General features: G+C 46.9%; 2 protein-coding genes and 1 long non-coding RNA gene across 6 annotated transcripts in view; 1 reads left to right on the forward strand and 2 right to left on the reverse strand.

Annotated features, from left to right (window-relative positions):
• Nucleotides 1–23,249, reverse strand: part of RNPEPL1 (arginyl aminopeptidase like 1) — a 30,261-nt gene extending 7,012 nt beyond the window's left edge. Inside the window, exons 1-8 of one of the 2 annotated variants that reach the window (XM_081190125.1) lie at nucleotides 22,203–23,249; nucleotides 15,833–15,973; nucleotides 13,864–14,015; nucleotides 12,832–12,948; nucleotides 11,159–11,394; nucleotides 8,953–9,066; nucleotides 6,010–6,122; nucleotides 4,094–4,202 (exon numbers count right to left, since the gene is read on the reverse strand). In XM_081190125.1, the coding sequence (XP_081046251.1) occupies nucleotides 4,094–4,202; nucleotides 6,010–6,122; nucleotides 8,953–9,066; nucleotides 11,159–11,394; nucleotides 12,832–12,948; nucleotides 13,864–14,015; nucleotides 15,833–15,973; nucleotides 22,203–23,234 (2,014 nt within the window). In that variant the 5' untranslated portion in view covers nucleotides 23,235–23,249. Of the gene's footprint in view, nucleotides 1–4,093; nucleotides 4,203–6,009; nucleotides 6,123–8,952; nucleotides 9,067–11,146; nucleotides 11,395–12,831; nucleotides 12,949–13,863; nucleotides 14,016–15,832; nucleotides 15,974–22,202 lie in introns of both variants that reach the window. The other variant, XM_081190124.1, reaches the window with a different exon arrangement.
• Nucleotides 23,250–23,500: 251 nt separating this feature from the next.
• Nucleotides 23,501–26,336, forward strand: LOC308585151. The gene is made up of 2 exons (XR_014007083.1): nucleotides 23,501–24,454; nucleotides 26,271–26,336. It is a non-coding gene; the product is annotated as an uncharacterized lncRNA (long non-coding RNA).
• The window catches only part of ABCC5 (ATP binding cassette subfamily C member 5), a 44,650-nt gene continuing 42,977 nt past the window's right edge, over nucleotides 26,232–27,904 (reverse strand). For all 3 annotated transcript variants that reach the window (XM_081189923.1, XM_081189924.1, XM_081189925.1), the window contains one exon: nucleotides 26,232–27,859. In XM_081189923.1, coding sequence (XP_081046049.1) covers nucleotides 27,758–27,859 — 102 coding nt within the window. In that variant the 3' untranslated portion in view covers nucleotides 26,232–27,757. The remainder of the gene's footprint in view (nucleotides 27,860–27,904) is intronic.

Genomic DNA, 27,904 nt, shown 5'->3' on the forward strand with positions numbered 1-27,904 from the left:
CAGATTTTTATACTCATTATTTATTATGTCTTTTTGGAAGTTTGATTCTTTTTCCTCATAACCTTTTTCCTTCAACTCTTTTTTAAACATTTCGTTTACCTGAAAGTAGTGCAGCCAATCATATGTATATACCTTAACTTGATCGTATGATTTTACTTTCCATCTCCCTCCTTCATTGGTTACCATTTCTCCATATGTTCCCCACTTTGCTCTCAGGATGGCCATCTGTCTTGGACCCCTTAGTTGAGATTCTTGCATTGCAGGGGGTTGGACTAGATGTTCCTTGGAGTATCTTCCAACTCTACTGAAGGAATGATCGCCAGGCGTGGAGCACACTTCCACCCGCAGACAAAGCCACAGCTGTCTGAACATCATGCCCTCTATCTAACCTTTGATCTCTTAGTGGTCTGCCGTGCCCTGTCTGTGACCTTTGTCTCCTTCGTCATACACTGTGCAAGGGGGAAAATGATGCGGTGGAAACAGGTGCCAAAATAACTTTGTACCACCCCACGATCTGAGGATTGGAAGATGCATAAAGGTCACAGTCCAAAATGTATCTGACTGGTTTTGCATATTGTGCTAATAAAAGGAGCCTCCACAGAGCTAGCCGGCAGCTTGTCTTGGAGCATGCTTGCCAGCTTGCTTCTGCACAGCTCACCTGCAATACCAACTCCCACCTCATGCCTTCACTTCACTCTACGATTCTGTGATTCTATGAAACTGGGACGTTCAGAATGCAAGACATGTGCTCCACAACAAAGTAAAGCAAAGCATGAGCCCCAAGTCTACGGACCATGTGCCAAGGCAATCTTAATCTCCAATATCACAAAACAATCATGCCTCTCCCTTCTCCCCACTCCAAGCCCTACTCAGATAATGCCATGAAATAACACTATTATTGTTTACACTGCAGTCCTTGGATATGACACAGCTTGGGGTCAGGAATCCTGGAAATCATCTGCCCCAGTACAGATCACACCAAGCTTTTAAGATCTTCCAAGGAGACCCTGCAGGTAAGTTCATGACCATTATTATTATTAACATTTCTATACCCCCCCTTCCACCTGTAGGTTTCAGGACGGTTCACAACATGAAATGCAAAATAAAAAATACAGAAAATATATAATAAAAACAAGAACTGAGCAATAACCTACTTCCCTTCCCACAAAAACATTTAAAAGGGTATCATATGTTAATTAGCCCAAGACCAGGTAGAAGAGGAATGTTTTTGCCTGGTGCCTAAAGGTGTATAACGAAGGCACCAGGTAAGGCTCCCTGGGGAAAGCATTCCACAAACGGGCAGCCACTACAGAAAATGGTTTGTCACCACATGGCACTGCAGAAGTGGGTCTTCTTGATGAGAGCAATACCCTATGATATCCCCTTCCTTGAGTTATCGGTGAGGTGGAGACTGCAATGAACTTTAAATGCTGCTTGAAAACTCTTGTGTTTACCCAAACTTCCCTGGACTCTGACTCTTAACTTTTTAATTTTCTGTTTGTACAATGCTCAGTTTGTGACATGTTTGGCTGTATCCAACAAAGAAGGTCCAGTGAAATTAATGAACCTCAGTCAGTCACATCCATTATTTCCAATGGGTTTATTTGGAATAGGGCTGACATCGGATACAACTCCTATTTTCTTCTTTTAATGTAGATTTTAGCAATGGATCAGAATGGAAGATGGAATATATCTGGTAAGGCTTGGGCTGGATATAGAAGGTTTTTTAATATGACCCAGGGCTACGGTGATTCAATGAGCAGGTGACCTACAGGGAATATCTGGAGAGATGCACACAAAAGGATTGGACTTGCATGGTCTTATGCTGGACCACTTTGAAGAATTGCAGGCATCCTTGCCAAAACAAACTAACAGTGGAGGCTGGCATTCCAGTTAACCACATGTGCTTTGACAGGAAAAGTAGATGCACACCAGATAAGCCTGATTTGCCACCCGATCTGCATGTGGGGTTCATTTTGTTGCTCTGAGCAGTTTCAATTTCTCTGAGACACAACCCCACGGCTTTGCACAAATCTGTGGGTTGTTTAAAACACAACCCTAACAAGTAGCAGGGTGTCAAAGGCTGTTGAGCAGGGAGTGGCAGGCAGTTCCACAGGCTCAGGAGGGCCTTCAAGGAATTTTGCAGCAGTTTAACCTGCCTGCTCAGATGGAGGAGCCAAGCGCACCCTCGCTTGCTTCTGGGATCAGCTCCACCTTAGGAAGAGTACATACTCTAGAAGACAGGCTAGAAATCCACCACATAAAATCCACAAAATGTGAAGATAGGTGCCGTCTCTACTGAAGACCTTCACCATTCAACAAGCCTTTTAAGTGGAGTTATTATTATTATTATCCTACTCTGTATCTGTATTGGATCTGAACTGTTTTTACACACGAAACTGTCTTATGCATGGCTTCATCGCTGATGTTTTCACTGTTAAATCACTTCAAGGTGTTTCATAGGAAGCAATTCATAAATGGAATTAAATAAACAAGCGACATAATTCTGTCGAGCCTGGTTTTCTTTCTTTCTTCTCCTCAGCACCTTTTAGAGATGATTTTCATGATGGATCCTTCTTTCTGCTTTCAGGCACAACACCAACCAGTCAGAGAGGGGAAGGAGAACAGGGGCAAACTCTTGAAACTGCAGATGGTAGCCCATGGAAAATATATAGCTTGAAACTGAGCAGCAATTAAATTAAATGCAAATACAAGCCACGCAGCTCTCCACATGTCTTTGCTGCAGGCCACACCCTGTTAAATACTTCCCTTTTCTCCTCCCAGCTCTAAGTGGTGTGAACTTAGAACAGCAACAGCATGAACTATATTCAGATTCCAGTATCAGTGATGAGTCAGCCATCGAAAGCAATTCACAGTTGTGACTTCCTTGAACCAAGCCCCTGGCTTCTCCTCCTTTGCTACGAATTGCAACCTACAGATTTAGCTTAAGCTGCAACAGTGCAAGAAACAGTTGAATCACTGGCAGGCCGGAGGGGACAGCTCTTTGCTGCTTCTCATAGAATCATATAATTGGAAGAGACCTTCCATCGACCCCCTGCAATGCAGGAATCGCAACTAAAGCACCCAGGACAGGTGGCTAGCCAAGTTTCCAATGAAGGAGAGTCCACCACCTTCTAAGGAAGTCTGCTCCACTGCTGAACAGCTCTTACCTACGGGACCCTCGTACCCACGGGACCGCCTCTCCTGGTATGTCCCACGGAGGAGCTTACAGTCTTCAAACAAAAACATCTTGGAGGTCCCGGGCCACAGGGAGGTTAGGCTGGCCTCAACCAGAGCCAGGGCTTTTTCGGCTGTGGCTCCAATCTGGTGGAACACTCTGTCACAAGAGACTAGAGCCCTGTGGGACTTGACATTTTCCACAGGGCCTGCAAGACAGAGCTGTTCCACCAGGCCTTTGGCCAAGGCACAGTCTGACCCCCTCCTTTGGTAATCCTCATAGAACTCTAGCCCAATGGTTGCCATTAATTTGATTTTGAATTGATTTTAGAATGAATTGATTTTAGAATGCTGTGTTACTTTTATTGTTGTTAGCCGCTCTGAGCTCAGCTTCGGCTGGGGAGGGCGGGTTATAAATTATTATTATTATTATTATTATTATTATTATTATTATTATTATTATTATTACAGACAACAAGTTCTTCCTGATGTTCTTGTAACTTGAAGCCATTGGTTCAAGTCCTACCCTCTGGAACAACATTAAGCAAGCTTGCTGCATCTTCCATATGGCAGCCCTTCAGATATTTGAAGATGGCTATCACATATCCTCCCAGTCTCCTCTTTTCCAGGCTTAACATTCCCAGCTCCTTCAACCGTTCTTCATCAGGCTTGGTTTCCAGACCCTTGGTTTCTCCCATCCCATTCCAGCCTCTACACCACCTGACTGCCAAAGAGGCCCACACAAAACATCATGACTGTGGAGCTGTCCCCTCTCTCTGTCCCTGTCTGAATGGCACAACAGCTGCTGCACTGCACACCCACGGAATGAAGTTGATGTTAGCGCAGAAGCTCCCAGGGTCATTTATTCTCACCGCGCTTCAACGAAAGCAAAAGCAGCCAATGTGTTCTTCTCTACCTGTTCTGCTCTCAATGCATTGTTCTTTCAGTTCTGGAAAAAAAGCCAGGAAGGAATCCAAGAGATCTTGGGCCACAACACTAGTGAACTTGTACTTCTCGATGTAGGCCTGGAAAAGAGCCGGGAGAATGGGTCAAGGAGTTGGCAAGTTTCAGGGGAAAGAGAAAGACAGTTAAGTAGCAAAATCATATAAATAACGGGGAAGGAAGGGCAATAACGGAGAAGGCGAAGGGGGATGGAACAAGCATGCAGAGGAAAAAGTGAGATGCAACAGGTAAGGAAAGTCTATTTCCCACAGGAGACTGCATAGGGGAGAGAGACAGAGAGACAGAGAGAGAGAGAGAGAGAGAGAGAGAGAGAGAGAGAGAGAGAGAGGAAGGAAGGAAGGAAGGAAGGAAGGAAGGAAGGAAGGAAGGAAGGAAGGAAGGAAGGAAGGACTTATGTAAACCCACATTACCACCAACACCCCAAATCATGAAACTCCTTCCTCCTAAAGATTCACTAAAGGACATTCATCTGTCACAAGAACTTCCTTTAAATTATTTGGCACTTCAATCCTTTAGGAAGGCCAGGCTGAATGCAGAAATAAAATATATAATGCTCCAGAAAGTTGTTGGTAATTGGAGAGCAGGGATGCAACTGGCTTGCACGACAGGCAGCATCTCTTGGCGTACATGAACACAAGGCTCAGGCTAATCGCAGAACGAGCCCGAAGCCACGCCTGAGAAAACCAGTGGAGATTTATCTAGCATACATTGCCATGTCAGCTGCTTAGATCAGATTAGAACAGTATGCCCCGCTTTTCTATTAAAATATCACTCAGAGCAGCTTACAGTGAAAAACAAAAATACAATATAAGGATACTAAAATGAAACAATCAACGTATTAATATTAAGAACAACAGTAATATATATCCCCGTTCCTGCTCCTCTTGCTGCATCCAGCCCAGCAGTTTCTGGAGCTCTGACTCAGGACCCCTTAAGCATTGCCTCACTTTCCAGGCATCAGCTCTTCACCTGAAGACCACCAGCACCAGCCTCTATTTTCTAACTGCTGCTTACTTGATTTCTTCCTTAACACTTGTGGGGATGGGGGGACAAGCAGTGAAAGGGGGGTCTCTGGCAACATGTAGGCCACATTCTCAAGATGGGTGTTTGCCATGAAACCCCTTCTGTCTTGTATTCCTTCTCCACTACCTCCCAACTCATTGCTTTGACCGGTCTTGAAAGACCTACACGGGCTCCCAGTACGTTTCCGAGCACAATTCAAAGTGTTGGTGCTGACCTTTCAAGCCCTAAAGGGCCTCAGCCCAGTATACCTGAAGGAGCATCTCCACCCCCATCATTCTGCCCGGACACTGAGGTTCAGTGCCGAGGGCCTTCTGGTGGTTCCCTCATTGCGAGAAGTGAGGTTACAGGGAACCAGGCAGAGGGCCTTCTTGGTGGTGGCACCCGCCCTGTGGAACGCCCTCCCACCAGATGTCAAAGAGAAAAACAACTACCAGACTTTTAGAAGACATCTGAAGGCAGCCCTGTTTAGGGAAGCTTTTAATGTTTAATAGACTATTGTATTTTAATATTCTGTTGGAAGCTGCCCAGAGCGGCTGGGGAAACCCAGCCAGATGGGCAGGGTATAAATTTATTATTATTGTTGTTGTTGTTGTTGTTGTTGACTGAGTTGTTTTAACTGGGACCCTTTGCTGATCTATTTCACTGAGCGGTCTCCTGCAGAGGTATCCTCATCTAACAGCTATTTTCAAGCCCTTGCTTAAAGCATGCCAACTGCCTCTCCTCCTCCTTTTCTAAATTTGACATCCCTCTCTTTCTCCTGGGTGTCTCAAAGGGAAATGCATACAGGCAAGAGTCTCACATACATGCACACGGACACACCCCGCCTCTGAAACCCAAGTTACTAACTCGAAGGAAGGCATCAAAGCGTGCTGGGTCTCCACAGAGCTGAGACAGGTAGTAAACAAAGCAGTAACCTTTCTCGTACGTGAAGAGGTTCATCAGATTGCTAGGATTCACACCTGCAAGAGCGAGGGATGGGGGATAGGCAAGGGGAGGGGAGGGAAGGGAAGGAGAGAGAGAGAACACAGTAGTATCTTGGTAAAGCTGCAAGCAAAAATGCCATCAGAAGCTTCCTTGGTCCACAGCTTTCCCCCCTCCTCCTTAGATTACGGCTTTTAATGACTTATTTATACAACATCACCAGTGTCTATGGTGCTCCATAAAGTTTCAGAAGCAAAACATGAAACAGGCCCCTGCAACCCCACATGCCAAGAGTTTGCAATCTAGAGCAGGAAATGGAGAAGGCAAGAGAGAGAGACATGAATCTGTGGTCACAGCCACACTTCTTCAACCAGGCATTTGGTTGATTAGGATTCTATGGCTTTTAAAATCTGTTTGTGGGGGGGGGGGTATTGGCTTATTTTTGTTTTATTATGTATTTTATATTCTCATTTTCTGTTTTTCTGCTGTGAACCACCCTGGGATAAAGGAAAGGAAAGGAAAGGAAAGGAAAGGAAAGGAAAGGAAAGGAAAGGAAAGGAAAGGAAAGGAAAGGAAAGGAAAGGAAAGGAAATCAGGAAGACCAACATTTTAATAAGGAATGGGGGAAATTTATAATTTATCTTAAAAACCATTGTAAACAGCTAAAATTGTTAGTAGGATTGGAATAACACTTGTAGTTTAATGGTGAATTTTGGACACAATGGAGAGGTAAAAGATTTGGATTGTTCTAAAAGATGCAAGAGGAAATGATTAACAATAGGACCCACAAAGGGGAGGAGGGAAATCGAGGAGATTCTTTGGAATCTTGTTTCTATGTCGTATGTTGGATATGTGACTGTAAAATTTTAATCTGAAAACCCCCCACAAATAAATAAATTTATAAGAAGGGAAGGGAAGGAAAATAAAAATAAAATAGCACCCTTGTACCACTTTCATAGTTTCCTCTAAAGGATCTTGGGTACTGCGGTTTGTTAAGGGTCTCCTAAGAATTCTCATCACTCTTTACAAACCACAGTTTCCAGGGTCACTTGGGAGAAGCCACAGCTGTGAAAGTGGTGTAAGAGTGTTTCCTGGAGGAAGCACACAAAGAAGGGCCTCAGATGGTGATCACAGGGTCTGGGTTGGTTCATATGGGGAGAGGCGGTCCGTGAGGTATTACCATCAAGTTATCTAGCAGTTAGGCCTTAGTAATCTCCTGGGGTTCTTACAGTGCAATCCTACAGAGTTCAGTGGGGCTTAGGCTTACTGTCAGGCAGTAAGCACAATTCCAAGTGTTGGTGTTGACTTTTAAGGCCCTAAACTGCCTCGACCCAGCATACCTGAAGGAGTGTCTCCACCCCCATCGTTCTGCCTGGACGCTGAGGTCCAGTGCCGAGGGCCTTCTGGCAGTTCCCTCACTGCGAGAAGCAAAGCTACAGGGAACCAGGCAGAGGGCCTTCTTGGTAGTGGCACCTGCCCTGTGGAACGCCCTCCCATCAGATGTCAAAGAGAACAACAACTACCGTATTTTTCGCTCTATAAGACACACTTTTTCCCTCCTAAAAAGTAAGAGGAAATGTGTGTGCATCTTATGGCGTGAATATAGGCTGCACAGCTATCCCAGAAGCCAGAACAGCAAGAGGGATGGCTGTGCAGCGATCCCACTTGTTGTTCTAGCTTCTGGCTTAACCGCGCGAAGCCTCTTCAGGGCAGGGGGAGCCTTCATCCCGCTGCCCTGAAGAGGCTTCGTGCGGCTATCCCAGAAGCCAGAACAGTGAGAGGGATCGCTGCGCAGCGATCCCTCTTGCTGTTCTGGCTTCTGGGATTCAGAATATTTTTTTTCTTGTTTTCCTCCTCCAAAAACCAGGTGCGTCTTATGGTCTGGTGTGTCTTATGGAGCGAAAAATATGGTACCTGACATTTAGTAAAGGTAAAGGTACCCCTGCCCGTACGGGCCAGTCGTGACCGACTCTAGGTTTGTGCGCTCATCTCACTTAAGAGGCCGGGAGCCGGCGATGTCCGAAGACACTTCCAGGTCACGTGGCCAGCGTGACGAAGCTACACTGGTGAGCCAGCACCAGTGCCGCACACGGAAACGCCGTTTACCTTCCCGCTGGAGAGGTACCTATTTATCTACTTGCACTTAGGGGTGCTTTCAAACTGCTAGGTGGGCAGGAGCTGGGACCGAACGACGGGAGCTCACCCTGCCGCGGGGATTCGAACCGCCGATCTTACAATCAGCAAGTCCTAGGCACTGAGGTTTTACCCACAGCGCCACCCGCGTCCTGACATTTAGAAGACATCTGAAGGCAGCCCTGTTCAGGGAAGTTTTTAACATGTGACATTTTGATGTATTTTTAATCCTTGTTGGAAGCCGCCCAGAGTGGCTGGGGAAACCCAGCCAGATGGGCTGGGTACAAATAATAAATTATTACGATTAGTAGTAAGGACTGCAGCCTTATAGACCCTTCTGTAGTCAAAGAATGTAAAGAAGCAGGGAGATGAGGGAAAGAAGGGAACCCGGCAATGCAGGGACGTGTTGTGGGACTGAAATCCAAAATAACCACCTCCATACTTTATCGCGAAAGCTCGTTGCCTGCCCCTAATTTAGAGCAGCATTTTGATAACAACTTCCACTGTGCTGTGATATTTCATGCTTGGCCTCTCTCTGCGACACTGAATTTGCTTTGTGGAACTGACCCAGGATGCAGCCACCTATTTCAGGCTTCAAGGGGTGGAGGGGTGGGATGAGATTACAGCCATGATAGCAGAAGCTCATGCATAACAGGAAGCCAGAGGTGGTCAGGGTGAGCCGGCCTGTTTTATAAAAGCCGAGACCCAGCCGGCTAATCTCAACGCAGGACATACCTGGCTCCAGCTTCACCTGAAGCTTGCTAACAGGGTTGTCCTCCCCAAGGAGCTTCATCTGCCTGTGGAGGGCATCAAGGCGGAAGGCAGTCTCCAGGCACGTAAAGGCAGCACCTGCACACGAAAACAAAATGTGTTGGTGCCTGAAGCCTGCAGCCCAAAATCTGGCTGTGCATTTCAAATATACATGTGGACTTCAGCTTCCCTTCCCGTTGCAGCTCCTAGCCACCTCTTTTCTCTTATCATTCTCTCTCCCAGTCCCTCCGGCCCTCTCACACACCTCCTGTGGCCTTCTGCTTTTGCCTTCCCTCCTCTGGACTGCTCCCAGTTCGAAACCCCATTTCTTAACCTCCCCGTGACCCTCCCAATTAGGCCTGCTCTCTTCACGGGACCTCACCATTCTGACCCAGTCCTTGCTACCATCTGAACAGCTCACCCACTGGCAGACTGTCCCCACCCTTCTGTGACATCATGGAAGGCCACCCAAACACAAGAAGCTACATTGCCAAATTGCAAAACCCCTCAATCTTGGCATTATAATTAACATTCAGGGAAAGAAATTAGTTCATTCAGCCTTACAACAATTTTACAGAGAAGGGGTGGGCACACTTCAGGTTTGTGGCATCTGCTTCCTCTGTTTTTCACTAAAACCCCAAGGGAACCCAACTGGAGCCAACTGCAAAATAGTGGGTAGGATATAGACTTGGAATCGGTGCACACGCTTAGCCCAGGAATTTATATCCAGAACCTCAAATGAGCTCATAGTCCTTCCACACAAAAATCCGCTCCTGGTTTCCCCCGAAAGCTTTCTTTAGTTCAGCAGCTTAATTTAGAGAATTCTGATCTACTGCAGATTGCCCAGACATCTACCAGTTGATTGCAATCAATCTTCTGCCCGCAACTGCTGTGAAGTAGGTCACTGCTTCAGGAACTGGTGAAATGAAGGCCAAGAGCAAGCAGCTAATCTGAGATAAATGACTAAGTTGAAATCCTGGGTTTCCCAAGAAACGCCCAGTGTTCAGCAGAGGAGATGGCACAGGATCTCAAGGAAGCAGGTGATGGAATGGTGTAAACTTTAGGGCTGTCACCCTAAAGGCAATTTTAAATCAAATTATGTGACAGCTGCTACCACACGTTGAGCTGTTCAAGTGCATCACATAAACTGGGACATTTTCTGCATGGAACTGGAAACCTTTTCATGTATCAGTTAACCAAGAATCAAGCTGCAACCCACAATTCATCGACTCCAGAGTAGTCTCATTAAAATTCAGTTGTTTCCGTTTCAGTGGTCCAATCTCTCCTCTGATTTCCTATCTTATTTGTCTTCAGAGGTCAAGGTTGGGTATGATTAAAAGACTAGGAAAGCAGGATTCTTGGTTCGGTACATATAAAAAGATGGAGGGGGGATTTTGCTTGATGCTACTGTTACATGTGTGCTGATGTATCATTTGATTAAACAGAAAGAAAAAAGGTTAACAGCAATTGTGAGATGATACAGGATTGCAGGACTCTGCAACCTGACTACCCTTCTAGAATTAACGTACTGAGACAAAATACTGAAGCAACTTTTTTTAAAGCTAGTTCTGGACTAGTTAAGCTTCTCTCTTCTTGCCCTTGGGATACTGCTTAAACAGCCCTCGCGTTAACTGTAAGGTTGTTATTGTACTTCACCAGATCTTAACCTATTATAGTATTTTTAAGAATGGATTCCAAATGTCACTGAAATTCTCCATGACAAGTCTGCGTTTATATGCAAGTTGTTCATACGTTGCGAGTTTGTGTAAGTCTTCAATCCAATCGTAGAAGGGAATTAGGGCTACTCGAGGCGGGATCTAAAACCCACTTCAAATAATGGTTTCAGATCTTGATTAAATAATGATGGCTTTCGCCAAAGGATGGACAAACTGCTTTACGGATGTCGGGAGACAAAGGGGAAATTTGCTCCCGGGAGGGGAGGAGCCGTGGGGAGGTATCTTGAGCCTGGCTTCCAATTTGTTGAGAAGGGTTATTTGGGAAGTATCAGGAGCTCCAAGAGATCTAGAACGTCAGGATTGCAGCTCCCTGATGCTTGGTTAGGAACTGTAGATGCTATAAGAATGGCAGCTCTTGAGGGCCCCTGCTAACGGCACCCAGGTTGCTGAAACAAGCTCTTCTTTTCAAATGATGTAAACAAGGTCACGGAAGCGCCACCTACCCTGCCGCTTACCATAGGTCTCAGTGGTGATCCGGCGCTGAGCGTAAGTGGCCAGCCCCTCGCTCAGCCACATCTCTTCCCACGTGGCATTGGTGACGGCGTTGCCAAACCAGCTGTGGGCCACTTCGTGGATGACATCGATGATGAGGAATTCGTCGCTCTCCAGGATGGAAGAGATTATGAAGGTGAGGCAGGGGTTCTCCATGGCGACAATGGGGAAAGAGGGAGGAAGGAAAACGATGTCGTACCTGGAAGGGACAAGGAGGGGGCGGGCAGGACGCAGGTCACTCTCAGGACCTTGGAGCCATAATTCTCACAATTGTGTGGAAATGCATAGAGGAGTCCTCCTTCCCAGCAGTGGAGGACTTTGGGCTCTCAATTTCAGCAGCGCCCTGTGAGAGCCTCTCGAGCTCTGTTCTAAAGCATTGTTTTGGTGCCCCAGTGCGACCTCACCAATCACGCCACCCTAAAACTGCCTGTTCCCAGTCTCTCCTAGCCCATCTGTGCACTCTGGGTGCAGTGGGAGGAGCACTGCCATTTAAGCGGTAGGGTTGGCTGTATGTTACACATCCACCACTTCTCAAAGGAGCTGAGAGCGGCAAACCTGAGATTTTCCCATGTTATGGGGGTAGATTAAGACAGGGACTGGCTTTGTGCCCTGTAACACACTGCACAAAATCAGTTCTGGAGTTCCTTTATAATGGCACACAATCCAATGGACTAGCCCCTTATTTATCACAGTCTTTCTACTTGCAGTAGGAGAATGAAAGAATAATGCAGCCCTCCACAGCTACGGCAATGCCTCCCCTCCCACATTCACCTGCCACCATTTAAGAAGGATGTTGACAAGCTGGAATGTGTGCAAAGGAGGGCAAGGGTCTGGAAACCAAGCCTGATGAGCAACAGTTGAGGGAATTGGGTATGTTTAGCCTGGTAAAGGGGAGACTGGGAGGAGATACGATAGCCATCTTCAAATATCTGAAGGGCTGACTCATGGAAGATGGAGAAAACTTGTTTTCTGCTGCTATGGATGGTAGGACCCGAACCAATGGATTCAAGTTACAAGTAAGGAGATTCCGACTAAACATCGGGAAGAAATTTCTGGCAGTAAGAGCTTTTCAACAGTGGAATGGACTCCTTCAGAAAGTGGTGAGCTCTCCTGCTTTGGAGATTTTTAAACAGAGGTTGGATGGCCGTCTGTCATGGCTGCTTTCATTGAGATTCCTGCATTGCAGGGGGTTGGACTAGATGACCCTCAGGGCCCCTTCCACCTCTATAATTTTATTCTATGATTCTATGACTCCATAAAGAGCCTTGAATAATTGTTGTATTCTTGATTGAGGGAGGCTCATTATAGCCGTTTGAAAAACCACCATTTAAAAGTCTAACATTTCACCCATTAGCTCTGGATTCTGATCCTTTTGCACTCTGTGTCAGAATGAGCCAGACTTTATATTATTCCACGTTTTCTGTGCAAGGAAACAGCGTGCTCACAATTTGTCAAAGCACCCTTAACTTCAGAATAAAACCCTTCCGGATGAGGCACCCATTGGACACCTGATACCATTCTTGGTACCCAAAAGGTGTGGGTGGCAGGCTAGAAAAGAGGCCCTTGGAACTCCTGAATCACTGCCTCTACAGATACCTTCAAGTTTATTCCAAAAGCGTGAATGCACCAAACCTACCTTCCCCATATATAGGGCCCATAGAGGCTCTCTGCAGCGCTGAGCCAGCGCTCAACCCGACCCGAGAGTTTGCTGATAGCTGTTGACAGCAGGCATGGTTCCGCCCACACTTTGCTCCTGTTACAAAGACAGCAACAGTCAACTCACTGACTTCATGCTGGTTCCGCCATTCATATCATTCACTAGTGATTTTGGATCCCCGTTACAAAAACTAAAATAGACATTTGCAGACAATTTCAAGGTCAGGAGTTGTCAACCTGGTCCCTACCAGCCAGTAGTGGGCATTTCAGGATTCTAGGTGGGCGGGAGGGGGTTCTACGGCACAAGCTGAATCCTCCTTCCATCGAGGACTGGTGGGCGGTAAGGAAATGTTACCATCAAGAAAGATGCATTAGTGGGCAGTAGGATAAAAAGGTTGACTACCCCTGGTCTAAGTATAGTTCCTGATTGATGATTAGGTAAAAGCCACAAATATTTTCCTGGATATGGAGATGCCACACTGTGTGGCAGGTGTCTTGTGGCACAACTAGTCAGCAGTGTTCAAGCTGCACAGGTCTGATCTACAAGTGTGCAGTGTCCCATGTCACCAGGAACAGCTTTTCCTGATCCATCCGGCTCGATGACTTCCAAGCACAAGCCTTGCATTTATGCATTAGCCTGGTTGCCGCAGGTGAGCAAGGATTCCGTGCAGGCGAGCAAGCGGGCTGGTGGAGGAGGCATAGACTGCTCCATCCTTCCTTGATCAGTCCACTTGGTTTCTGTGACAGAAAGCAGGAGAAGGGAAGTCTATTCCTCCACCACCAGCATGGAAATGCAACAGGCCAGAGGAAGGCACCTGGGTCACTCTATCCCTTCTCCACCACTCTGCTCAGTAGAAAGCAGTTTTCTACTCTTCCACCACCAGCACGAAAATGCAGGCTAGTAAAAGAACAATGAAAACATACAGGCTAATGAACTTTGTGGGTGCATTTGAAAGGCTGCTAAAGCAGCTCCTCACAACGAGCACAGCTCAGGCAGACAAAAGTAGCTTACCTAGGACCAACGTCTGCAGGTACAAGGTCCCCTGCCACCAGTGCCACAAGGTAAGCAGGAATTGGGTATTCCATGTAGAACTGATAGGTGCCCTCTTCTTCCTCATAGGTGCTTTGGGTAGCACTCATCAACACTTGCATACCTGCAGGAGCCTGGGAAACAAGCAATGGGCTGTCAGGATGCTCTACGGGCCAAGGAGACTAACAGCTGGTTTGCACAACACTCAGTTGCCTAGTCTGCACATCCCAGCAAGCTAAACTGTGCCTTACCAGGACTGTATGCAAACATGCAGAGTCCTGGAGAGGAGCAAGCAGCCACTTTGCTCTTCCCTGGTCCTTTTTGTTTTTCTTGTGCTGCGCTGAGCTAAGCCAAGGTTTGACTTGGCATGACATCCAAGCACAAGGAGGGCTGTAACTCAGGGGAAGAGCATCTGCTTTGCCTGCACAAGATCCCAGGTTTAATCCTTGGCGGCTCCAAGTAAGGCTGGGGAAGGCTCCCTATTTAAACCCTGGAGAGTCGCTGCCAGCCTGTGTTGACAATACTGAGCTAGATAAACAAGGCAGCAAAACCAAGGCAGCAAACAAGGAGCAAAACCAAAAAAGGAGTGGGGAGCGGCTGAGAGTTCTTCTCTGGGAACTCACATATTCACTGTTTGGTGACATGCAAACCAGGCAAATGTGCACTAAAAAAAATAAAAATTGCCCATGCAATCCAAATTCCTAAGACAAACGGAACTCTATACAAACTGTGAAAATTGAGCAGATTTTCATAATTTCTCCAAGTCTGCATAACTTTTTGTTGCTCTGCCAGTCACTGGTAGGTCAAAAGAGCAGTAAAGGGTACTAAAGCCCCAGCTCCTACCATTGGGAAATCCTTCCTGCCAACCCTCTGGCATCTGAGATAACAACAACAAGAGATTAGACAGCCAAACAGCTTTTTCTAGGAAGGATATTCAAGAGGTGTGAGCAGCATCGGTTGAAGCAAGATGTCTCTGCCCTAGCCTGGGGTGAGAAGAAGGGGAGATTGTGATCCACTAATATAACAACTAGCCAGTTTCTCATGGACCAGTATTGTCAGCCTTTCAAAAAGGATGCTGAATCAGACTTCAATTTGAACGTCAGGCAGCTACATTTGTGAGCGAGCGTTAATGCTCAAAAGCATTTAACGCAAATTAGTTATGCCTTAAGAGAGCCTCAAGTGTGTACTCTTGCTTTTTAAAATTTAAAGCACACCCGTGGACTGAGGGTTCTAGTAATAAACAAAACAAAAAAGCAATCCCACACAAGTCTGAAGTCAGCTCAGCCTAATCCTCCAACCACTTGAGTGAACAAGAAGAAGAAGAAGAAGAGTTTGGATTTGATATCCCGCCTTTCACTCCCTTTAAGGAGTCTCAAAGTGGCTCACAATCTCCTTTCCCTTCCTCCCCCACAACAAACACTCTGTGAGGTGAGTGGGGCTGAGAGACTTCAGAGAAGTGTGACTGGCCCAAGGTCACCCAGCAGCTGCTTGTGGAGGAGCGGAGACGCGAACCCGGTTCACCAGATTACAAGTCCACCGCTCTTAACCACTACACCACACTGGCTCTCAGGAGACACAGATCAAAGTCTCTTGTGCTGATTGAAAGGGATCAAGAGGTATAAAAGACAGTGGCTCATGGATGCCCAATAATTTTTATTTCAGAGTCCAAATCCTGAAGAAAAAGAACCAGAGTTCTTTGGGAAGAGGGGGATGCTTAGAACCTGACTGCCTACCTGCACATGGCCTTCTGGCAATAAACCCAGCAGATAAAGGAAAAGTTGTTAGCCAAATACCCATCCCAAAAGTATTAATATGGTATAAGGGAAAGCACCAAACTTTTTTCCTGAGCAGGTCTGTTCAGACAGATCCCAACATTTCACAGAGTACAGCAACCTGAAGGACTGTTTCTCCTCCCTAAGGAAACGGTGGTTTGTTACAGGCTTCCTCCTACCTTGACAATGGCGGAGTAAGTACATTTCACAGCTGGCGTGTCAAAACAGGGGAAGAAGGAGCGGTTGCACACGGAATGGCCTTGCGTGAAGACAAATGGCTTGGCGTTGCCGTAGGTCAGCTCAGGATCCAGCCACCAAATCTAATGGAAGCAACAAGAAGGAATGTCTGAGAAATGACAGTAATAAAAGCAATGGCCCTAAGGGAGCAGAGAGTATTTTTTAAAAGAGTGAGACGGGTTTCATTTTATTAAACTGCACACATCACTCATGAGGGAAGGGGAGAAGGAGGCAGACAAGCTGGCAAATACCCCACCCTGTGTCTGTCCATGAGTAAGCCAGACTGTGTCCTTTTCCAACACTGGCACAACCATAGTGGAGAACCAACCAAATGCCCTGTATGAAAGTGAACCAGGAGAGGCAGGCAAAGACACCACCGCAGTTTATCCATGTTGAAAGCTGTCTAATTGTTAATAGTTAATTACTTAGCCAGTCCGTACCACTACTACTTAACACACCAGAAGGAATGGCTCCTCCCAGACGTACCTCATCACCACTTCAGATCACCAATTCTTTGCTCTACCAAACTCAACTGCCTTGAGGAAACATACCAAATGCCATCTCTGCATGCTTTTTGCCAGCAAGCTCAAGCATCAATTTTTGTTCAAGAAAGGTGTTTAAAATAACACTGACAGATGCCCAAGCTGGTGTCATTTCCACATTGCTGCTGCTAGTTTTGAAGTATTGTTCTGTTTGTAACAGGTATTTTGTTTTAAATGTTTGATTCATGACTTCAGGCATTCTATCAAAAAGTGACAGTAAGCTTTATAAATAAAAATGTATATTCAGAGAGCATCAACAAGTCAAGGGCTGGCTGGTTTCTTCCGAACAGACTTATTTGTCCCACACTTTCCCATCATGTGTGCTTGAAGGTTTTCCGTTTTATCTTTTCCCTGGTGCCATACATCTGCTCTGATTTCACAAACCAGAATAATAGCACGTTTCTCTATGCTTGATTTATAGCAAAGAAATAACTTCTCTGTGTAATTGCAGGCAAATTTTCCCCCCATGTGATTGTTCTTCTCAGCAACCCTAGCTCACCTGACCTTACCATAACTGGAATCCTCCGCACTGGACTAAACTCCACTGGCGGCATCACAATGTGTACAAGTGCCATTAGAAACAGAATTAAAATGCAATGCCAAAAACAGCAGCAGGACTTACATATATGCCTAATTTCTACATACACAGCAAGCCTTGCTCACAGTGAATCCAGATGGCCCTTAGCCACGTGGTAGCTTAACCTTTGCTTCTGCCGTCCAGATGTTTGGACTATTATTTATTATTTTTATTTATTAAATGTGTATACTGCCCCACACCCGTAGATCTCAGAGTGGTTCAACTATAACTCCCACCAGCACAAGAACATAGGAAAAGCTCTCTCATACTAAGAATGGAAGCCCTTTTTGGACTATCTCGGAAATATTATAGTTTGATGACCTTGCAAGCGGGATCTGAAATGTGAGCAACAGAAGGAATTAGAGAATATAGTATTGATATATTGGTATAAGAAGGTATTGTGCAGCAAGCGGGGGACTGAAACACAATGGAAAATGGGGCGGGAAGTTGAGATAAGTTAAAATTATTATGTATTGAAGTATATATGTCCAACTTTTGAAAATTCTATAAAAATTATTACAAAGGAAGCTACCTCATAGTGAACCAGGCCACTGGTCCACCTTGCTCAGTACTGCCCACACTGACTGGCAGCAGCTATAAAGGGTTTCAAGCAGGGGATGTTCCAGGCCATACCTGCCAGCGACTGAACCTGAGACCTTCAGCATGCAAAGCAGACAGCTAGGCTGGCTGGAGGTGCTGAGAATTGTAGTTCCAAACATCCGGAGAGGACCAGGTTGGTAACTTTCCACAGTGTGCATGCAGTCAGCTGGCAGCCTGGTCATCTGTCCTACCCTGCCAAGTGGTGCAGAGAATCTGACTATATTCCTGCCCTTAATCAGAAACCCAGAGGAACAGTAAGAGTTTCCTCACTTATCCGGACAACACAGATCAGCAGAGGGAAAGTACTGAAAAGGCTGCTGCTACCCCTCAGCTTCCAGCACCAAGCCTGTTGGCAGCCACATCATGGACTTGGCATCAAAGGAATTATGCATGGTCAAAAACACACTACATTTTACATTCTTTTTCTGATTCAATGATTAATCTTTCGGTTGGAAGAAATAATCCAGGAGTCGTCCCAAACTAGGTTGCCCAGGCTCCAGACACAGACACTCCCATATTAGATCAACCCTCTCTCTCTCATGGCCCTCAATCATAGCTGCATGTTGGGCCAGCTGTGACGTCGGTAGCCAGCTGACCAATCCCCTCTCTTCGCCCTCTCCCTATTTTTAAAAATTCCAAGCTCTAAACAGGACGGAGAGATTCAAGCATGCCATTCATTTAGTGGGCATCTAGCTAGTTCCATAACATTTCGATCTCAAGGCTACAAGCCTATTTTTTATATATATTTGGACTTTTACGGTAAAGACAGTTCAAGCCTTCCTACAAATCTGCGCTTTACGCCAAACAGCATAAGGAGAAATGAAATGCTCATAAAATGTGTGCCTTGTTCACTTGGAAAGAACAGCAAGGGAGGAGTGCAGAGAAACAGAAGGAAATTAATCCAGAGCTGTGTCAACATTTCGAACGAAATGGCACAGAGGTCTCCAGCTGTCTTGACCACGGGCAGCCTTCCAAGAGGCAGCACAGAGAAAAGGCCTTTCCACTGCCCTCTTTTTAGAACCTGGTGGACAAGCATGGCTTGTTCCATTGTCATGAAAAGCACACAACAGTAAAGATAAGAAGTTCAATTGTCCGATTATCACAAAGAGAGAGAAAAAGATTTACGAGAAAAATACCAACCATTTATGGATAGCTGCTCCTATAAGTGGGTTAAAGCCCTATTTTCTCGCCCTCACCTATCAAACAGGGTGAAGAGGGAATGGAAAGGCCCTGAGGATTTGAAATAAGGATGGGGAAATCTAAGTAAATACTACATTGTCCAGCAGTTGATTTCAAACAGATGGGAAGGAGCAAATAAATTCCAGCACAAAAAAGGATGATGGCCAAAGGCAACAGACTCTGTCATCCCAGGGAGGGGAGGGAACTGCCTCAAGAGTTAGCCTCAGCATTGTATAAGACCCAGTGCTTTGTTGTGGTGCACGATGCTATGGAGAGTGCTAGCCCTGTGCAACTAATCACCAAAGTATGTAAAAATAAAAAAGGGAATTATAGCTCTGCAACCCTCAAAGAGCCTTAGGCCACCCTACATCCACATGATCAGGAGACTGTTCCCTTTGAGACACTCTAGAACTGTGTCCAGCCCATGTTTTGTTTGCCACATTGCTCTCATGGCAGTATATGCAGAAATTAATAAGGAACTGGGAGTGCACACCCCAAATTAAGCTTTGGGGCATCATATACCAAACACCCACCTCCAGAAGAGTGGTATCTATGAGACACCAGAGCACTGTGTCCACCTGGTGTCATTTCTGAGCAATTCACTGAAAAGTATGCTAGATCTACATCAAGAACTGCCCGATGTATGTGGAAATGAGTAAGAAACTGGGATTGTGCACACCACAAAACCAAGAGACTATCACTTTTGGACTGCCCTAGCATTATTTCCAACTCAACTCTTTCTTTTTGCAAAAGACACTGTTGGCCATGCTGCCCCATGCAAATATTTGCAAATAAATATACAAATAAGGGACTGGAGCTGCACAGCCCACAATAGGCTTGGGGCCACCACAAATCATACTCACCCAACCAAAAGACTGTCACCTTCAGGGTGCCCTAGCACTGCACCCAAGAGCATTGGATCCACACTAATAATTGCCAATGCATGCAGAAATGATCCAGGAACTGGGGTTGTACATCTGGCACTAAGCTTTGGGGGTTGAATTAGAGGACACTTCGAACTCTATAATTCTATGATATCAATAAGACTATTTCATTTTGGTGGAAGGGACTGTCAAGTTCCTTCTTCTTCTTTTTATTGGCTATTATTTACATAGGAGCTGCCTACCTGATCGTCTCTTGTAGCAGATACGTTAGGGTGACTCAAAGGCAATAGTCTCTTGCTTGCAGAAGTGCATAACCCCAGCTCCATATTTTCATATACGTTGGCCATTATTGGTGTGGGCACAGCCCAGCATGTGTGATGGTGTCTTGCACCAAAATGAAGCATTCTGTGGCGATTCAAAAGCAACAGTCTCCTGGTTGTACCAGTGTGTGATTTTGTGTGGCCCACATCGGTTGGGTGCACGCCCCCAGCTCTTTATCCATTTCCCCTTATATACTGATAATAAATGGAATGGAGGAAATACACTTCTCAGTATCCTGAGCCAAATCAAAGCACTGGGTGGCTGCAGTGCTAGGAGTGTCTCATAGAAGATACTCCCCTGGAGCTGCAGGTATAAGACTTATTATGGTAGCCCAAAGCTTTGTTTGGAGTGCACAGCTCCAACTCCTTATTTGCAAGTAGGATTACCATGTGTTAAAAAGCACTGCACAAAATCAATGGCTTGATAGAGAAGAATTATTGAGGATCTTGAGGATCTAAAAGGGGAAAGTCACAGAGATATACAGCATACCCCAAAGCTTATTTTGGGGTGCAGTGGAACGTAAGCCAATTGCTTACTGAAACTGCTCATATCGCATCGTTGCAAAATGTCTTGGGGAACTGGCAACTAGATACCAACACCAGTCCTATTTGCCCCTGGCAAACTTTTTAAAACTTTTTTAAAGAATCCTTTAAATTCTGGTTTCATGAGTGTGCTGAAAATTCTGTGCAGGGAGATCTCTAAACCCCCCTCACAGCGTATCCAGGATTCTCTGGGGAGAGGGAATGGCTCTTATTCCAAATCTCAGTCTCCTTGACTTAACTGCCTTGTGATGGTACCATCCAAGAGTGTCCTTGACAGCAGTTCCCCAATTCTGACCCTACCTTCTAGAAAGAATGTGGAAAAAAATCAAAATCTGAACATCTTCTGGAAGTGATATAATATCCTATATAATAGAGAGGATAGAGAAATAGGGAGCGGAGGCAACATTTTAAAGAAAATGTTATTCCATGAAGATGTTTTGTTATGCATTCAAGTTATTATCAGACACCTGTTAAGTCTTTGAGGTGGGGGGAGTTGAGTTCATTACAAATGCCATGTTCATTGGAAAGGATAAGGCAGTGTTAGCAGCTGTCACAAGGTGACCTGTAACAGATAAAGAGCAAAGTATCGCTGGTTGGAGAGTGAAGGGAAGGGGAATTCAAGTGGATCCCTGCCCCCACCTGTCCCACATGCCTACTTGCAGAGGAGACTTTCCAATATTTTAAACCAGTTGCATATGGTATCCAAACTGGGAAACTGTGCATTAAGGGCTCATTGGTCCTGGTTTGATATTCTGATATGAAGGGAGCCTTCAGACCAGTTTTCTAGCTCAGATGTCAGAGGAAACTGTGGTTAACAAACCAGAAATCTCCAATACAGTTGGGTACACAAGAGGATGAGGGAAGCAGAGGGGAAAGGAGCAACTGAACTTTATTAATCATTTGTTGTTGGGTCAGCCCCATTACGTTTGATGCAGACCAATGTGGCATGACAGCTAACGTGATGGATTTGGAGGTAAACCTCAGAGAAGTCTTTCCACATATTTTTGCCTGCCACAAAACCCTTGCCTGTCGCATAGGACGCTAGAATGCATTCTAGGAAACACTGAATGAAGAGGAAGAACCTTTATGGCTCTCCAGGTTGTGTTGGCCTCCAACTCCCATCAGCCCCAACCAGAAGGCCAATGGCCAAGAATGGCAGAAGTCATAATCCAATTATATATGGCAGACCAGTTTCCTGTCCCTGCTCTGGAACGTGCATCAATTGTTCTGGTTTTCTACATCTAATGGTCTAGCTACCACTGTGGCAAAGTTCCCCACTTGAAATGTATTTAAATGCATTTTTTTTTATTCTTTTTATCAACTTGTCACTCAAGTTATTTTTCTGCATCCCTTACTGTCAGTTTGCATTTCTTTTTCAATAATCTGCTTTCTTTTTCTTGTTCCCGTCCCCTGGATAAGGCCTCAGTTTCCTTAAACAAAGCTGGCCTTTATAACTTCCTTGACTCTGTTGTTTAACCACGCTGGTATCCTCTTAGCATCTTCCGTACTCCACCCGAGCTCATGTCAAAGGGCAATCAGCTCCAGATCTGCACAGCCTCCATGACCATCACCCCCACTGCAAGTTATCCCCTAAAATGACACCACGAGCACCACCCACCCACCCCAAAACACAATCTTTGGGGTTGCGCAGAGAAAGGGGCACTTACAGCGGGTGCATCAATGGTGGTGTAGCGGATGATGACCTGGAAGGGCTGGTGAGGCTCCAGGGAAGACGGTAAGGAGATGGTGAGGGCCGAACCGTAGTCCGTGAAGGGGTCCACCCTGAAGAAAAGCGGGCATGGGGCCACCGAGGCCGGCGCAGGGTCGTCGGGGAAGGTGGGAATGGGTGGAGGGGGCACCCCAGGCACGAGAGGAAAGTCGGAAAAGGAGCACGAAAAGTGGTTGATGGGGCTGGCCGGGGCAGCGAGGGGGGAGTGGGGGGCAGCCGCTGCCCCCCTCAGGGCACCCTCGGGGTCCGGCGGAGGGGTCCCATCCTGAGGGGCAAGAGGGCAGTCTGGTGAAACCAGGAAGTCGGGGGGCCCCGCCACCGGGCAGCTGTGGTGGCAGCGGTGGGTGGCCAGGGGGTCTGCCGGGGGCCCGGGGCCCGCCAGCTCGGGGGCCAAGGGCGGTCCCAAGGCCGAAAGTGCACTGGGGGTGCTGAGCGGGCAGTGCGGGTGGGGGTCCGAGAGGGGCGTGGGAGAGGGGCACCCCCCCGTGGGCGGGGAAGGGCAGCGGGTCAAGAGGCGCCCGGGGGCCGGGTCGCTCCTCTCCGGGCCGGACAGCTCCGAGGAAGAAGAGGAGGAGGAAGAGGAGGAGGCGGGAGCGGGGTCCCAGGCGGGGCACCTCGGGGCGCCATCCCCGCCGCCCCCAGCCCGGCTCTCCGCGCTGCCCGGCGAGGCGGCGTCGGGGAAGACGAAGCCGCAGCGTCCCCCGCCGCCGCCACCGGCCGGGGAAGGCCGGAAGGCGACCGAGGCGACCCGCAAGGCCGGGTGCGCGTCCAGCACCAGGGCCTGCCGGCGGCTCTGGCTGCCGCTGCTGCCGGCTCGGCGTCCCCGCCGGGCGCACAGCTCCAGCACCGAGCAGCCGGCCAAGGCGCGGGCGTCGGGCCGCAAGTGCAGCCCCAGGCGGAGGTGCCGGAGGCGGAAGAGCGAGGAGCTGGAGGCCGAGGCCACGTCCGGGGGGCTCTCCGAGGCCGCCATGGGCGGAGGGCGCCGGGCGGAGAGAGGCGCGCGCGGCGGCGGCGGCAGGCGGCCCAGGCGGCGGCTATGTGAAATCCATGGGCGGGAGGCGGCGGCGCGGCGGCGGGAGGCTCGCGCAGGCCGCTCGGCAGCGCCAGGAAGAGGCTCGGCCCGGCCCGGCCTGGCCCTGCCCAGCGCCGGGGCCTGGCTGCCTGACGGACGGGCTGACTGGCTGCCGGGCTGGCGTGCGGCGCCTCGCCGAGGGTGCGGGGCCGTCGGCCGCCGGGAGGCGCCCGAGGGAAGCGGGAGGCGGCTCGGGGCCAGGAGGAGGCCGGCAGCGGCCAGCAGGGGGGAAGGGAGAGCGGCGGAGGAGGAGGAGCGGAGGCCGAGGCCTCGCCGTGTGGACGGCCACGGAGAGGATTCGGGTCGACCCTTAATATATTTCCCCCAGGCCAATTATTTCGTTTTCTCTTCTTTGGGAGACACATTGCACTGAAAAACAAAGCCAAGCAGAAGAGACTCTGCACATGCTCTGGGGCATTGTGTGTTGGCAGGGCGTTTCAAAAACACACACACACGGACGTTAATTTTAAGTTTGAAATCCAAAAAATAGGTTAAACACACTCTTTGGGCAGAGCAGCTTTTCCCATAGTACAGGGGTTCTCAAAACCTTTTTCTCTGGGCAAGTGATGCAGGTATATTTTTGTTTTGTAAACATGGGAGGAAATTCACACAGCTCTCCTGCCTTTCAGCTGGGTCACTTCCTGTGCGGAGAAGTGGTCCTTTTGGTACTTAGGCCCTGAGCCGTTTAGGCAAATCATTTTGCCTACTGAATCAGTATGCCTGCTTGTTAATAAGTTTTGTCTCCTTTATCTAATCTCAGGACAAATCAGAGTGTTGCATCCAGGTTATAAAGAGTAGACCTACTGAAATTACTGGTCCTGAATAAGTCATGGTCATTCATTTCAATGGGTCCACACTGGGTAGGGCTAATATTGGATACAAGCCAGTATAAAGATTTGTACCTACTAAAATCAAGAGCAAAAATGACCAAACATTCACAGAGCTGGATTTTTGCTTAAGTGTTCAATTACAATAATGAATCATCTAATAAAGGAAACCAGCTTGAATTACTTTTTCCTTGTTTTTGTTTCGGGAGCCTATTATTTCAGTTGTCAAGAGATATTTGCCAAGAAGCAAGCTGGTGTTCTGCTGAAAGCAGTATTTATAAGAGCCCTGTGGTAAAAATTTCCCTGCGGCAATTGTTTTAACACGGAGTGGGGGCAGGGCTGCTTGTGTGCTGGATCCATCCCCTGGCCAAATTTCACCTAGCTCATGGCATCAAGTGCACATTCTTGTTGTGCCCTTTCCAGCCTTCCCCTTGGGAAAGTTGAGGTGGCGCAGGAGTGTTGCGTGCTGCTCAAAGGCGCCGCTGAAAGGTGCACAATAGCATATGCCCCCAACCACCTGGCAGGTGAGGAGGCAAAGAAAGCTATCATACCTTTGCCTCTCCTCAGCTCTGGATTGGAGGAGCGGATTCCCTAAATGACTTTGTGGTGAGTAGTTCCCACTTAACTCAGTGAACGCTACTCCTGAGTAGACATGCATACAGCTGCTCAGCTTCTTTACTCCTGTGATAATTTGCTTTCTCAAACCATGCTGTTAACCAATCAGCATAGAAATAAAGCTTGATCCTTAACTGCAAGGGCACCTTCCATCCTGGCATGGAACAGATTATTACTTTTGCAGAGCCAACAGAAGCAACTGCCCTTCTTACCATATACATTGATACCTCTGGTTACGAACTTAATTCATTCTGGAGGTCCGTTCTTAACCTGAAACCGTTCTTAACCTGAGGTACCACTTTAGCTAATGGGGCCTCCGGCTGCCACCGCCGTGCAAGTCCAACCCCCTGCCAAGCAGGAAACACCATCAGAGCACTCCTGACATATGGTTGTCAAGCCTCTGCTTAAAGACCTCCAAAGTAGGAGACTCCACCACACTCCTTGGCAGCAAATTCCACTGTCAGGAAGTTCTTCCTAATGTTTAGGTGGAATCTTCTTTCTTGTAGTTTGGATCCATTGCTCAGTGTCCGCTTCTCTGGAGCAGCAGAAAAATAACCTTTCTCCCTCCTCTATGTGACATCCTTTTATATATTTGAACATGGCTATCATATCACCCCTTAACCTCCTCTTCTCCAGGCTAAACATGCCCAGCTCCCTTAGCCGTTCCTCATAAGGCAAGGTTCTTAACCTGAGGTACTACTTCCAGGTTAGTGGAGTCGGAACCCAAGGTGTTTGTAACCCGAGGTGCCACTGTACAGTGATTTTACTTACCCCTGTCCCAGCATTGCTTTCTTTAAAACTACAAGTGTGTTTGATGACATTTGTGCCCCGCCTTTGCTTAAGGAGTTCTGGGGTTCTCCCCTCCCCTCCCCTCCAGCCTCGCAACCACCTTGTGAAGCAGATTAGGCTGAGAGACAAGGGACTGGCCCACTCTCCCGATGAGCTGCATGGTGCAGTTTGGAGCACGGAGTCCTTAAATCTGGGTCTCCCACTCCTAGAGTCAAATACTTTAGCCGCAAAGAGACACTGGCTCTTCCTTACACCTCTGCAGAAGGGATGTAGCTTTGTGTCCCCTTTACTGCTTTGCACTGCAGTTGGGATGCAGCCAGTGCTTCTGAAGAAAGAGCTTCAGCTTGATGTACTAGGGATGTTGATTTGTTCATGCAGCTGACACCCAGTGCTCCCCCCCCCCACAAAAAATAGGTGCCAGTACTTACCATGAGGTTGTTAGAGTAAGTATCCAGATGGGCGGGGTATAAATAATAAATTATTATTATTATTATCACACTTTTTAACAACAACAAAAAAGAGGTGCCTGTACTGCGTACCCTTGAGTACCCCCTTTAAAAAAACCACACTGCTGGCACCAAGTAGCAGCAGCAGGGCAAACGCCATGTACTTTATTGCTGGGAAGATCCCCACCACGGCCCAAATAATAGAACGCACACAAGAGTTTTACAAAGCCCAAAATAGTTTTTATTCACTTTTTCAGATTTCTGTCTCAACAAGACAATTTGCAAACATGCTAAGGCTATAAAATGTCCAACTGGACCAAAGGGGGAAAAAAGAGGAGAAAAAAAAAGACATGCAACGCTGACCAATTTTAAAATCACAGCTATTACAAGACTGACCATGCCCACCTGGGCTACTGGCCCCAGACAACAGGGATGGTGTACAGTAACCATGGTAACGTACCACACAGGACTCAGCACCTGAGGTAGGTCTCTTTACAGTAAGAAAATAAAATTTCCTACACCAGTGTTAAACCCTGATCAGCAGGAGCCTGCTAAAAATTGCAGTGGTGGTGGTGGTGGGAGGGATAGTTATAGTAACAAATATGCAGAAAATAAAAAGCTTGCACGCAGACAGAGTAGGGCAAAGAATTAATTGTTACAAACACCCAAGTATCTGAAAAACTTCCCAAGTGAAGTATTAGCGTATTTAGATCACTAGATCTATAATTCAGCAGAGGCCACTTTGAAAACTTTTGCAGACAGCACCAGGGTATCAATCTGATGGTGGTTAATTGCTGTAGTTCATTAATGATGGATGGATGTGCTCAGCAAAGCAGAAGCAGTTTGCATTTCCTTTCTATAAAATATAAACCGAACTCTGCCAATAGAGAATGTGTATTCACATTCCCTTTATTGCACCAGAGCAAGTGGCAATGAGTTTTTCTTTAAAGGTACCTAATACTAATGTGTGGTTCTTCCTCTCTTGCTACTGACAAAGCTCATTTATGAATCTCACAAGAGACACAAAGAAACCTGACCCCCACTGCAGGCGTGTTATGGGAAACAGCTGCCACTACTTCCATGTGCCCTAGCAATGTGCCAAAGAGCATGATGGGTCTGAGGAAACCAAGCCACATCAACAGAACCCATCTCTCCTCTGTGAAGGACAGTGACAACAGGACACAGGAGGAGACAAGGGCAAAAGCCCACTTCCATCCAGAGATCTGGGAAACTCCAGCGCTAAGAGAAAACAGACTGCAGAAGACGAAACAGGGTCTAACGCAGCCTGGAAAATCCAGGTTCCCAGTACCGTAAAACTGTACAAAAATGATAGAAAAGAATATGCACTGGTATTAACACAGCGCTCATTTTAATATAAAATAAACAGCTTACATTTCCACTGTAAATATAGGCTATGTACAGAATTCTGTATAGATATAGCTACATGTATAAAGCTTCAATATAGGCCTCTTGATAAATTTATAATCATGGCTCCCTGAGCCATTTTGTAGAGTGCATTTAATAGCAAAAAACTAGTAACAAGAATATGGAATAAATACCATAATAAAAACCATAAAGAACCCTCCTTACAGTACTTTTTAGAAAAGAACTGAATCATGACCCACAATGCTAAAAATTAAAAGATGAAAAGGCAATAATCTGCTTGGAGAACATGAAGACAGAGGAGTTCCTGCCACAGGCAGAAACTGTTACCCTCCCAATTAAAGTGGCATTGCCCTGAATTTTAGCCCTTGACAGCAATCTTATTTTCTGCAGCAGCAAACATGGCATAGAAGCGAGAGTTCTCATTGGACAGGAGAACCGATGGAGTATCAAATTCCATCACCTAAAACAAAAATTAAGGGGGAGACCATTAGAGATACATGGAATG

This window comes from Podarcis bocagei, assembly GCF_964188305.1.
Source record: "Podarcis bocagei genome assembly, chromosome: 4".
Lineage (NCBI taxonomy): Eukaryota > Metazoa > Chordata > Lepidosauria > Squamata > Lacertidae > Podarcis > Podarcis bocagei.